Below are 12,889 nucleotides of genomic sequence, written 5' to 3'. Positions count from 1 at the left end.
TTAGAAAAGTGACTTTTATAAAAGCCCTGCTCAACTACTAGTATGGTATTTTGATGAAAACGCCTCCAGCAGCAATGACATTGGACATAGAAACCTGAGATCATTGGCTGAGCAATCTTTGTTGTGGTTTACTAGGATTCACTCCTGCAATAGAGTGGCTGTACAATTTAGAGGCAGAGGAAGGAAGTGCCGACTGTGACAATAGTTGCGATAACCCAGCATAGGGCATGGATGAAAAATATGCAGTGGGATCCTGTTGACTTTAAAATACAGAAGCTCCTGGCTCTTCCAGAAATAGCAGAAGTTTAACTTGCCTTTGTGTTCCTTTGTACCAGGGGGCGTTTCAGCATCGTCCGACAGTGCAGGGAAAAAGTAAGCGGCAAGACATTAGCTGCTAAAATCATCCCTTACTGGCAAGAAGACAAACAGGCTGTGCTCCTGGAGTACCAAGTCCTGAGGAAGCTTCATCACACAAACATAGCTCAGCTGAAGGGAGCCTATGTCAGCCCACGGCACTTGGTGTTGATCCAGGAGATGTGCATGGGACCAGAACTACTCCATTCTTTGGCGCTGCGGTAATAACACATGGAGGAACTCCTGGAGGGAAGGCTTTCTGGTCGGGGCTGGTGTCGGCAGCAAAACAGCTGTTGTTTTCATTTGCCATCTTCGATTATCTCTTTCCATCTGTTCCAGTGGGCTGTCATTGCTAGATTTGTAGTGCATTTGTTCTGCGACTTCTTATGACACAAGAAGGTGCTTAACTTCCCTGCCTGGTTGGGGCAGAGGACAATTCAGGGCCATCCAGTTTAGAGGTTGAAAGCATCGTACGGTAGTTGATATGAAACTCTCTCTCCCATAACAAGGAGATTACTGTGGCTCAGGAAGCCTTGTTTCCCCTCCAGATCGTTTCTCATGATGGCTGCAAACAAATCTGCTGAAATCCTCTGATTAAAGGAGTGGGAATGGTGGGCATCAAATCTGCATTTTTATCTCTGCACCACCACTGCTTTCTCTGTAGTGCTGTTCACACAAGCCTCTGAACCTCTTGCATCCATAAACCAGACTCAAAAGAGGGACCAGCCTCTCCATATGTAGTAGATTCCCTAAAATGAGTAGAGTTGCTTTTGCTGGGCTTGCAAGGACCTCATGGGATTAGACTTCCAGGGGAGGATGACAGTGAGTGGAGAGTAGAGCTCTTGAGCATGCAAATAGGACACCTCTGGTTTCTATCCCCTTTCTTCTACCAGGCCCTTCTACTCAGAAGTGGAGGTCCGAGATTACCTGTGGCAGATCCTCAGTGCGGTTGAGTACCTCCATGCCCACAGCATCCTGCACTTGGATCTCAGGTCTGAAAACATGATCATCACTGAGCCCAACCTGCTGAAACTCCTGGACTTTGGCAATGCACAGTTCTACACACAAGACAAAGTTATTACCATGGACAAGTGCATGGACTATGTTGAAACCATGGGTAAGTACAGAGTTGAGTCAGAGCAACCTTGGCCTTTATGCAGTCCATGGTAAATAGAGTCAGACTGGGCAGTTGGCCACGGTGACAGTTTACAGCTGGTCCCAGCAAGCAAGGTCTTCCTGGTGCTGCCTTCTGATAAAAGTCTGTGTCTGCAGGAATGGCTGGCGGTGACAGCTTTGTCACTTGCTGACCATGGGGAACACAGCCAGAGGTCATGGCCAGCACCACTCTGACTGCAATCCATGTGCCCTGAGTTGATGGGTGTAGTGCCACCGTCCTCGCTTTGCCTGGCTGCCGTATGTAGGGCTCAGGAGGAACCACAGACAGCCTGGCATACCCAGGCCTGAGACTCGACTGGCAAACCACAAAGCTGACATCAGGGATGTCCCTGAAAGCCACAGAACCCCTTGTGAACATATGCTATATCCATAGGAATATTCATGCTCTAGCCCTCATATTCCCATTGGTGTCATGGGGTTGATAGGAGAGAAGAGACATCTGTTTTTTACCAGTGAGGAGGAGACCGGGCCCTCAGCATCCCCCGTGGGAAACGTACATGATACATAAAACGGGAAGTAGTAAACCAGCCAGATCAGGAGGTGCAAGAAACCCAAAAAAACAAAGCCCCTTAGAAATGAGCTCAGAGGTGCCCATTGGTTTTATGTTCTCAAAGTTTCATTGCATTTATGACCCATGGAGATGTCCTACCTCGAGCACCTGCCTGTGCTAGATGGTTTTTTTCTCCATCCTTTGGGGAATGTAGCAAAGTACAGAAGTACCTACTGCTTTTGTGCTGATCGTAGTGCTGGAGTGTGGAACAGAGCTTGGTTCACTCGCATTTGCTTTTCTAGCTCCAGAACTGCTGACAGAGCAAGGAGCCCTCCCTCAGACTGACCTCTGGTCCATTGGAATCACAGCATTCATCATGTAAGTCAGTCTGCCACAGTAGTCACTTTAAAAGTGCAATTTCAGAGTCATCAACCAGGGGTGATGCATTGACTTGGATACCTCAACCTCAGTTATGTCTTTTCTCCTTGGCGATGCCACAGAAGGGTGATGGAGGGTGTGCAGCTGGCTGCCCCGTGCCAGGATGCTCATGGCCCAGAGATGTCTCCAGATGGAGCAACGAGCTGCCTGTATAGCTCCTTTATTCTAAAAGTAGACCCAGCAGCTGCTTGTGTTTCTCACTCAACTTCATTTCAAAAGCCCCAACTTTAACTGGAAAATTTGAATTACACCAAATGGCTAAGCATCCAAAGTCATAAAACCCACTGAAGAACACTGCATGACCTTCCTCTCACTGCTGGGTGGGAATTCCTGGGAGCAGAAGCATCTCTGGAGTGGCCTTTCATGCTGATTAGTTGTTCTTTTGGGTTAGGTTGAGTGCCAACTACCCCATCAGCTCTGACATAGCCTGTGAATTCCTGAGAACGACCAGGAAGGGGAAAGTGAAGCTCACGCGATGCTATGCCGGTCTCTCGGGAGGGGCAGTGTCGTTTCTCCAGAGCACGCTGTGTGCAAATCCCTGGTAAGGCAGTGTCTCCTTTCCCAACAGGACAGTTTATGCAGATCCTGGTTATTGCCCCTTCTTTCTCTCCATTTCTTAGGAGCTTCCTCACCCAGCATGGCTCCTTGACTGATGTTCTCACATTTTTGTGTCCTGGGGGAAGGCCATCAGCCTCAGAGTGCCTTCAGAGCCCATGGCTCCAAGAGACAGGTTTGGACAACAGACAGCAAGCGCTGGTTACCTTTCCCACCACCAAATTGAGGAATTTCCTCATGGAACGGGAAAAGAAAAGGGGCCTGCTGTGCTCCAAGTACGGCCTGATGATTGCACAGTGAAGCAGATGAGAAGACGCCGGTGAATTGTCTCCCTCCCCGCTTCTGCATTTAGTGTTTGGCACTAAAGGATACTGTCAAGTTACTGTGCATCAGCTGAGTTAGGGTAACTGCCTGGAGTTGTGCATTTAGCTCTCTGTGAACGCAGTTTAGCATAACTGTGAACAAATCCAATTCTTGCATTTGCCACAGGGTAGGAATGAATGCCTGGACTGTTAGTATGGCTCATCTGACTGATGGTAACTTGACAGTATGTGTGTCACTTGGCTCCAAGCTTCCTGGAATAACCAGGACGGATTTGTCTAGCCAGTTCTGAATGGGACTAGCTACCATCCCCGAGTAGCTTTGCAAATCCTTCCCTGAAGTCAGGAAAACTCCACGCATGCGAACACAAAGACTTCTGCCCCTTGTCCCAGGACGCGGCACCAGACACCCTTTCAGATGTTACTGCGCTGCTCGTCCCACAGTAACAACCGCAGCAAGGTTTGAGTGATGGATGGGCTTTCTCACCTGCCTGCAATCCAAAAGAAGTCAATAAACAGTTATGATCAGAAAATAGCCCTGAGGCAAGGAGGAGTTAGAGAAGGTGATAATTAGACTGTAGGATGAAATCAGAGTAAATATCAGAAAGCTTCACCAAGGGGAAATAGTATGAAGTGTAGCACCTGCCTCTTTTTGAGCTGATGGTGAATAGCAGCGTATCTAAGGGCTTTGGACAGAAAGGCCCAACCGGACAAAGCTCTGAGCAGCCTGGTCTGAGCTGATAGCTGACCCTGCTTTGAGCAAAAGATTGGACTGGAGAGCTCCTGAGGTCCCTTCCAACCTGACTTACCCCGTGATCCTATGTATTTGCCAAGTACCAGACAAAAGGGTGGAGTGGTGGGACTCTGCCAGCATCCGTGGGCGGCTGGGCTCAGCATGTTGCTTGCCTGGCCAAGTACACAACCAGACAGCACTGTCCTCACAGGGCCTGACCCCGGCTTAAACACAGGGCTTTGCCACCCAAGCTAGAGGAGAATACTTCTAGCTGTGAAGAAGAACCTCCCTGCAAAGTGTACCTCCCTTTGCAGGAGGAGAATTAAGCGTTATGTGTGTGACAGTGTTAGCGTAGATGGGGGCTTTCCAGGAACTGATGAGTTGCATCTCTTCCTTTTCCTGATCCTGCAAGTGGCGATAGCTTGCTTGGCTTTGAGCAGAGTTACTGTTCTCCATGAACGCCCAATGTTCATGGTTTGTAAAACCATGAAGCTCTGCTTTTCTTTGGACAGGCATTTGAAGTCTCCCACTAGACCTTGAAGTAGACTTGCCTGTCACATGAGATCTTAAAGCAACCCCTCCCCTGTCTTTCTTTGTCTGCATCCATTGTCTTAGAAGTGTGTTAAAGAGCAAATGTGCAAACCTGTGAAAAAGCAGCTTTGCCAAGCTGTGACTTGGAGTATGGGCTTCTCTAGGAAAGAAGTTCCCAGAGGAGGCGGATGGAGAATTTTAGTTGTGTGGCCTCCCTCACAAGCAGGCTAAAACGGGCCTGTGCAGCAAGCCCTTTCTGAGCACATCCGAGGCCGTTAGGCAGCTGCCAAGCCTGGAAAGCAGTGTGTGAGTGGGTTGCTGCTGTGAAGTCCCTGCCTTGCTTGGCTCCCCGTAGAAAACGCACTGTTGCACTGTTTCGGATCTGTGCATTCAGCCTGCCGCAGGATATTTCCACATGTAGTGTGACAGGGTGGAAGGAGCTTGGCCACAGGACAAATGCCTGTTCCCAGGCTTGTGGGAGATGTGGCAAAGCCAGGGAATCTCAATGACATGGTTACGGTCATTTTGCTAAATGCCTGCACGTCAAAAGCCGCCCTCTACTAGGGTAATTACCTAGAGCGTTATAAATTTTCAGCACAGCAACCGTGTTGTTGAATGAACTGAAGATCTCTGGATAGAGGAAACCTGTTTTGACCTGTGTGGTCCAGGTGGTATCTGGATAGAACGTACTCGCTCTGCCATAGCATGTACAGCAACTCTTCTACCGACACGAGCAAAGAGAAATTGGGGCTGGGACTGACCAGCAATTGCACTCAATCACGTAGTAGTGCAGTTCTCACCTTTGCAGGCCACAGACAATAACGTGCCACAGATAACTTTACACTTCACTCTTCCTGTCAGCCTCGGTTTTAGATGCTGAGATTCCTGGAGTCTCAGGGGGGGACATCAAAGACGCTTGCAGGCCGTGTGAACAGTGCGTTGGAGAAAAGTGGGTTAGACGGTGCTTTCGCTTAGGATGGCTTTAAATGTAATTGCACAGCAGTAAAGGCATCAGACGCAATAATGACCACGACCTCGTTATGCGCCGAAGATTTATGGCTAAGAGACCTTGGTAGTTCGAAGCGCAGCGGCTGTTTTCTGGGGGGTGCACAGGCACACCTATCCAGAGACGTGAAAGCAGTGCCGTGGGCAAATGCCGTATGCTTTGATTCTTCAGAAAAATCCAAAGCATCCTCAAGTTTCATGTACCTCTTTGTTCTTCAGAAGCTGCTGAAAGGCACTGCTTTCCTTTACCATGGGTGGTATCAGCTGTATAATTTCTTTGTACTTATAACCTCCGTGTTCCTTTGCGTTTCTGTGAAGTGAAGGATGTATCTGTTGGTTCTGCTGAGTTCCTTGAGTTTTCCTTAGGAGCAGCGTGTGATAGGATGCTTTCTCAGAGCAGCAGCTGGCTGCGTCAAGAGGGAGGAGAACCGGAAATCGGTTCCTGATGTATTACGGTTTAATACCGTCGTGTAGAAGTGACGCTGTTTAAACAGCGGCAGCGCTTTCCATCACATTCAACCCCATACTGTTCGAAACCCAAAGCGTACAGCATTACGAGTCCTCTGGTATAGTACAGAAAGAGTAACTGAGATTAGAGGAGCTTTCACTGTGCTGCGCAGAGCAGACACGGATTAGACTGTAAAGCTTTGAATGTCAAAGTTATCTTGCCTTCATGGTGCACGAAAGAAGAGAAACCCAAGGTTTCAGGGCCAGACTCCATGCCCGATTCTCTGGGGGGCAGAGACATTATGGGAGACGGGCACTGTTATGAGATCCGGCCCATTAAACTTTTCAGAACCCCGGATTCCTTCGGATTTAACTTATTTTACGAATTCAAGGAGGTTTCCGTTGGCACAGCCTCGTTCTTTACTCTTGCTGGAGCACTTTGGGTTGGAAAGCTCAATGTCGGGGGACAACCTGCCTACGCGTAAAACTTGGATTGCCGATTAACTCACCTGGAGCTTTGACGCTCCTCTTTCTTGTATGACTCCAATTAAGTGATTTTTTGCTTCTCACATTTGCATGCACCTGAGCATGTCTGAAGTCTTTTATAGACTCAATATTGTTTTGTTAACTAATGCTAAATAAACCGTTCTGACAAAGAGGTAAAGCTATATTTTTCTGCGGAACCGTTGTCGTTGTCATTATTTTTATATCCTTCCACAGTATTGTTGTACTGTGTTGCTGCCAGAGACCTTGGGGGTGTGAAACTGCACCCTCGCTATGTAGCTTCTGAATGGCCCAGAAAAAGCTCCTGCCTCATTAGAAATAGAGACTAGCTCTGGATACCGCTGCCAAAGGTACCGGGGTGGTTCTCTTTACAGCGTTTAAAAGGTTCTCTTTAAAGCGGCCATCTGAAAGTTCCCACGTTGCCGTGGTGTTGGAGCTCCCTGAGTCCTTCAGGTCATCGCCCAGCTCTGGGTCACCTCTCCCGGCCTTACCCCAGGGAGCTGCCAGGAGGGGAAGGCCCAGTCGTGCACTGCTAATGTGCCCTCACGGGGAATATGCCTAAGGAAAATGCAACGTATTATGTTGCCTCCATTTCCCAAACTCAGTCCGTGTTTGCTCAGGACCTGTCCAACTCACCCCGACCCAAGCGAGGAGACCCTATGCCATGCAAGTAATGCCGGCATGTATGCACCAGGCCCTAGCCATTTATGACCCTCATGCAAGCCAGCTGCACAAAAAATCCTCTCTAAAGCGTGCCTTGAGTTGGGGATGTCACTTCGTCTTCCCTTCATAACCAGGACCCATATGGGGCTCCCGCACGTGTCTCCTGGTGAGTGAGAGGCTGGAGCAGTCACCAAAGGCTTTGATGCAGCCAGCGCTGGTGGCTGAGCGATGTGGAGTGGTGGGAGAGGTTGGTGAGCTGGCTCGAGCGCTTGGGACGTGTCACCTAACGGCACAACAGCCTCAGCTGGATGCCCACGGTGGCGTGATACGTCTGCCTGTTTCGCCCGGGGGCAGGTGTACAGGAGCTCTGAGGGTTTGAAGAACCCCCGTCAAGACCAGAAGGTGCTTCCAGTCTCCCTGAGGTTCTTGCCGTCACTCCTGTCTTACGTGGACGTGTTTTCCTTCTCCCTATCTAATTTTCCTCTCTTTCCTCCACAACAGCCTGAAGATAATGCCAAAGGAAGGGCACCCACTAAGCGATACTTGAAGACAGCGGTGGGACAGAAGGCATCGCAGCCAGCCAACTTCTGCGCCAGTGCCACCTCGCAAGCACGGCTCTGCTTTCTGCCCCTCGCTCGGCATAACTGGATGGGTGCCAGCTCATTGCTGCGAGAGCGTCAGGCCAGTTTTTTGGATAACAGCATTAGCTTCAGGGCCTGACTCTACTGGGAAACGGGGCATTTTTATTTATCCTAGTGGTGCCCCAGGTGCTTGACCACTTCTCTCTGAATTTTCCAGCGCTATAAGGCCTGTAGTTTGCCCTCGAGATGCAGTTACAACATAACTCTGGCCTCCGGAGAATAAAGCCAAATTTGGCTTTGATGTTTTGACACACCTGAAAATGTTTGAGTTGGGTTCCTCGGTCATATGTAATCGCCAAAGTCCAAGGTTAGCATCGGGGTAAAACCAGTCTGCTGTCCCCCGGCAAGGCTGTGCTTTAACTCTTGTAAGAGCTGCTGTGACCGCGGAAGGGAAGAAGCAAAGCAATATTTGCAAGGCAAAGTTTTAGCTTTTATTGGGCTGGCTGTTACAGGTGCATAAAGCAGGGATGTTTTGTGGCCCAGAGGTAGCTGTGGCTGCAGCCCACGGGTGATCGAGGTTGTTATGGTCCTCGCTCCTGCCCCAGTCCTGTCTTCTCCTCCACCACTCCCCGACCGCCACAGCCCCCTCCGGCCGTTGTGGGCTGCTCCGCTGCTGGAGCATGCTGGGGGAAAGAGGGGCCAATGGGAAGTGGGGTCGATGCACCCTGGTGTCCCCCGCTGTCCCCAAGGGCCCGGAGCCCTGGGATGAACCCAGTGTCTGCCCTTGCCATCGCCTTCCCCAAGCGGGACTGGCAAGAGGACAAGAGAACGGGGGCTGAGTTTGGCAGGGGGGAAGCCCTTGCCAGGAAGCATCTTCTGGGCAATGCCACCAGCCCATGGGGCTCAAGACCAGCTCTGCTGGTTAAAACCTTGACCTGGAGAAAATAAAATAAAATTTAATTTTAGCTACACTCTCTTTTCTCTCGCAGGAGGGCAGATCTGCTCCTGGCCAGCCTGCAGACTCGGACATTTCTGGGCACGTTCAACGAGCTGGACTGAACCAGTGATTTGGTTCGGTGCTGTGGGGGAACGAACCCAGCTGTAGGTAGCCACGCTCCAGCCGCGTTACAGCAGGTGGGATGAATCCAAACACACACACACAGATGCAAATACCCTTTTTATCCCCAGCAGCTGTGCACAAGACACTGGGCTTGAACGTGCACCCGCTCGCAGCCCTGGAAAGGCTTAAATCCACGTCTTAAATCATGCAGATGCATGAAAATGGTACCTTAGGTTATTACTGATGTTTGCAACTCCCTTTGCCTCCCAGTAATGTAGCAAATGAGACCAGCAAGCTCTCTCCTCTTCTTAGGTGTGAGCAGTTGTGTGTTGTGGGGGTGTCTGTGGTCAGTAGGTCCTACCTCTGCTCTGAGGGGCGTCTGTCTGGGGACCTCAGGGGAATGCATTTTAACCTGATGCCGAAAGGAGATGACAGGACAGACAGTGCTAAGCCCACGATGAAACCCTTGCAGCTGCAGAGAGCATATTTATTGTTCTCCGACCTTTCAGTGCCTTTCTGAACGCAGTGAGACGTTTCGGATTGACAAGGGGAAAAGCGGGGAGGAGGGAGACAAATCCCCAGCGTGCGGGCTGATGCCATTCTGCCGCGGATATGCTTCACGCGGAAAATATGCTAGGATCTCTGCTTGCTTCATTTCATTTCAATACATCGTTAAGAGTCTGATAACAAAATAACACAGTCCCAAGGCTAAACTGAAGTAAAAACAATACAATAACCATAGACACAGAGCAGTGAAACGTGCAATGGAAATAAAGAGAAAAGCCACAATAACTGTTAAACAAGTGAGGTCATACCAGCATTTGCTCTCACGAAAGCGCTCTGCACGGATCCGATACCCGTGGGAGGAGTTTTGTGCAGTTTATTTCACCGACAGCTCCTAAACAAGCCAGGAGGCCGAACGTAACGAGGCTTTTCAAATTAAAAGCGCAGCCGGTATCTGAAGCGAACGTCGCGAATGGGCTGCATCGTTCCAAATCCCCAGCGGCTGCTGTCTATCGGCGGGATCTCCTCTTCTCCATCAAGCAGCTCCAAGTCATAGTAAGTCAGCATCAAGAACACAAACAGTTTCATTTCATTGGTCGCGAAGAACCGCCCAGGACAGATGGATATCCCTGCTCCCCAAGGCATGCTGAAATACTTCAGCTTTTTCCCATTCTTGTAGAAATCTTTCCTGGTGCCATCTGGGTTTAGGAACCGGTCATATTTAAATCGGTGAGGCTCGGGATGGATTTCTGGGTCCATCTGCACAGAGGCATGTGGGAACAAAGCCACCCTGTCTCCTTTGCGGAGAGCGTACTCTGTCCCGTCGCTCGTCTTAAGGGTCATGTCCTGCAGGACGGCTCTGATAAGGATTGGGGCTGCAACCAGCCGCAGGGTCTCCTCCAGAGCACTGTCCAGAAGAGGGGTCTGGTTTAACATGTCCCTAGTGACGTTAATTGGTGGCCTACCTGGCTTCACTTCCTGGCCGCTCTCCCTGGAGACTTTATCCACTTCTTCCTTCACAGCCTTCATAGCTTCTGGATGTTTCATTAGATAGAAGAGGAGCCAGAAGGCAGCTGGGCCAGTATTGCCTTGGGATGCCCAGAGGAGCAGAAACATGAAACGATCCCTCATGTACTCGGGAACCCCGTTTTCTGCCAGGGACTGCTCTTGGTCACTTACCCACCCACTGATGTTGTCCTTCTGTCGGCTCTTCTTCACAGACAGCATGCTCCAGAAGAGCCTCTTGAGCCGCTCAGCTTCAGTTTTGTCTTTGGGAGGCAACACGGCATAGGCCAGGCGAGGGAAGAGGCGGTCGTACTTCCGGAATTCATAGAACAGCTCATCAGAGTGAACACGATCGTGCTCGTTAGCTTTCTCCTTGTTGTCTGCCCCTTGGTGTGGCTCACTGCCGTACAAAGCCAGGTACCCAGCTCTGAAGATGATGTTGTAGCAGTAGTTGAAGAGACTGTCCTCTTGCCACGTTCGCTCCCTCTCTCCTGAGTTCATCTTGAAAAGCATCAGCTTCTGCAAGTTCTCCATCATGGCTTGTGTCATGACAACGAGTCCATCCCCCATCAGATGCTTCGTGCTTGATAGCTGAATAATCTTGTGGCTGGCTTCAACGGACTGGTATCCAAAAACCCGGCGGACCAGTTCGGATGCAAACTTCTTAAAGTCTAGTTTGGCTCGCGATTCCTTCGCTATGGCGCCAAAGCAAAAGGGGTCCATCACGAAGGTGAAGTAATAGCCTCCGAGTAGCACTGTGAAAATATCCCCGTGTTTTCTCTGCATCCTCTTTAGAAACTCTGAACTGTCCTTTCTGAAATCCAGGGCGTAAGCCAGCCACGGGATGTGACCCTTGTCCAGAGGGGGCTCATTGGCTCTCCTCCTTCGAAACGCTCCCAGGAGGTAGAGGCCACCAAGCAGCGATGCTACCAGGGAACAAAGAAGAGTTACCCAGAGAGCCATGAGAGCTCTGCGCCCGTCCGGGGTTTTGACCTGGCCTGGGGCAGGAGAAGGCTCTTTATTCACATCTGGTCGCTGATAAGCTGAGGCACAGCTGACAACCTCAGTCCCTATTGGTGGCAAGTATTTACCCTTCCCCTGCAAAGCTCTGCCGCTTATACCTGCCTTTCCTTTCACTGAAGACAGATGTTTTTGAGCATGGAAAGAGCAGGTACAATCAGGGCAAAGGTACGTTACAGTCACGTTGGAGTGACTGGGCTGCTGAGCGAGGTTGATGGGTTTCAGCGTGTGCTTTGCGGGAACTTAAATTACTTTTTCCAGGCTAAAAGCTGCACCTGCATTGAGGCTTGCTTTTTGAAAAAGAAAAAAAACAGGGGGCAGAGAATTTCACTCTGTGATTGCTGCCCTTAACACCAGGCTATGGGCTGCTGGCTGAATAAAAGAGACTAAGAGATTGGAAATGCTGCTGTCAATGAGTTCAGGAGAGAGGAAGAGGGGTTAAAAACTGAACTGATTTGGTCTTGAAAGCCAAGAGGAGGAAAGAGCGCCAACATTTTGAGGTTCTCCAAAACCCAGTGCCCCATAAGTGTTCTTTTGGCTGTGCGAGCACTGCTAATCTGTACAAGGGCAAAGCAACGCAGGTTCACCTTCCCCAGGGTTGAGGAGGGTTTAAATCAACCACTGACCCAGCTCTGCCCTCCCAGTCCTGGCTCCCTCCCAGCCCCGATCTCTCGCTCGCGCTGCGCAGGCTTGGTCCCCTCTGTGGGTGTCCAGTCCCTGCTGATGTCCCTCTGCCCTCCTCCTCGCTCTGCGCCCCGCAGCCCCCATCCCACCCCATGTCCTGTGCTTTTACCCATTTTCCTTGTGCTTTTACCCATTTTCCCTGTGCTTTTCGGTCTCTCCTGCTCCCCATTCACCCTCCAGACTTTTCTGGGCTCCTTCCTTGCTAGCTCGGATTTTAGCCGCCCCAACTCCACGTCCCCTGCACCCTCCTCTGGCCCGTGCTGGTGGCGGGGGATTTTCCTCCCACGAACCATGTGTGTCGCTGGTTACCCTGCCCAGGTTAGAGGGCCAGCGCCCGGCACCGCATGCTGGGACACGCACGGTCCGTCCCCTTGCCTTCCCGTCCAGCCCTGCTCCCCAGGGAGCCGCAGGCTGCACGCCTCCACTGCGTTAGGCTGCAGCGCCCGGGAGCCCCAATTCGGCAAAAATTGCTTTTCTCTTTAACCCTTTTTATGCTCCAGGGAAGCTTTTTTTTTTTTCCTTTCTCCAGCTTTCTCAGGCAAATAGTCCACCAGACACACATGGACCATCAGGCAAATATTTCACCCCCAAGCTCTCGGCTGGAGGATGGAGGTATCTCTGTTTTCCTTAGCACTGCTGCAAGCAGGGGAGCAGCCAGCTGCAGATGAAGGAGGGTTTTTGGAGACGTCCCAGTGGGGCTGACGTGTTCAGTAGCGGGGAACGTGCATCAACGCAGCTCTCCGGCGTGTCAAGCCGAGGTAGGTCACCCCCCTCTCAGGCTGGGAGAGGAGCACGAGGAGTGTGAAGGGATGAACGGGG

At 50.7% G+C, this 12,889-nt stretch overlaps 2 protein-coding genes across 2 annotated transcripts in view; one reads left to right on the top strand and one right to left on the bottom strand.

The window, feature by feature from the left end:
• Nucleotides 1–3,924, top strand: part of LOC136991345 (obscurin-like) — a 144,635-nt gene extending 140,711 nt beyond the window's left edge. Inside the window, 5 exon segments of the mRNA XM_067292211.1 lie at nt 336–575; nt 1,248–1,471; nt 2,323–2,398; nt 2,850–2,998; nt 3,135–3,924. Of these exon segments, the coding sequence (XP_067148312.1) occupies nt 336–575; nt 1,248–1,471; nt 2,323–2,398; nt 2,850–2,998; nt 3,135–3,313 (868 nt within the window). The 3' untranslated portion in view covers nt 3,314–3,924.
• A 5,872-nt stretch (nt 3,925–9,796) lies between these two features.
• Nucleotides 9,797–11,619, bottom strand: LOC136991423 (5-beta-cholestane-3-alpha,7-alpha-diol 12-alpha-hydroxylase-like). The gene has a single exon (XM_067292549.1). The coding sequence runs from the start codon at nt 11,327–11,329 to the stop codon at nt 9,797–9,799; it is 1,533 nt and encodes a 510-aa protein (XP_067148650.1). The 5' UTR covers nt 11,330–11,619.
• Nucleotides 11,620–12,889: the final 1,270 nt, after the last annotated feature.

The sequence above is a fragment of the Apteryx mantelli genome, chromosome 2, assembly GCF_036417845.1.
Source record: "Apteryx mantelli isolate bAptMan1 chromosome 2, bAptMan1.hap1, whole genome shotgun sequence".
Classification (NCBI taxonomy): domain Eukaryota; kingdom Metazoa; phylum Chordata; class Aves; order Apterygiformes; family Apterygidae; genus Apteryx; species Apteryx mantelli.
Note: the sequence above shows the minus strand (reverse complement) of the source record. Positions and strands in the feature narration are given on the sequence as shown.

Bases quoted from the DNA above. Each gene is read 5' to 3' on its own strand.
- LOC136991423 (XM_067292549.1), bottom strand. From the start codon at position 11,329: ATGGCTCTCTGGGTAACTCTTCTTTGTTCCCTGGTAGCATCGCTGCTT.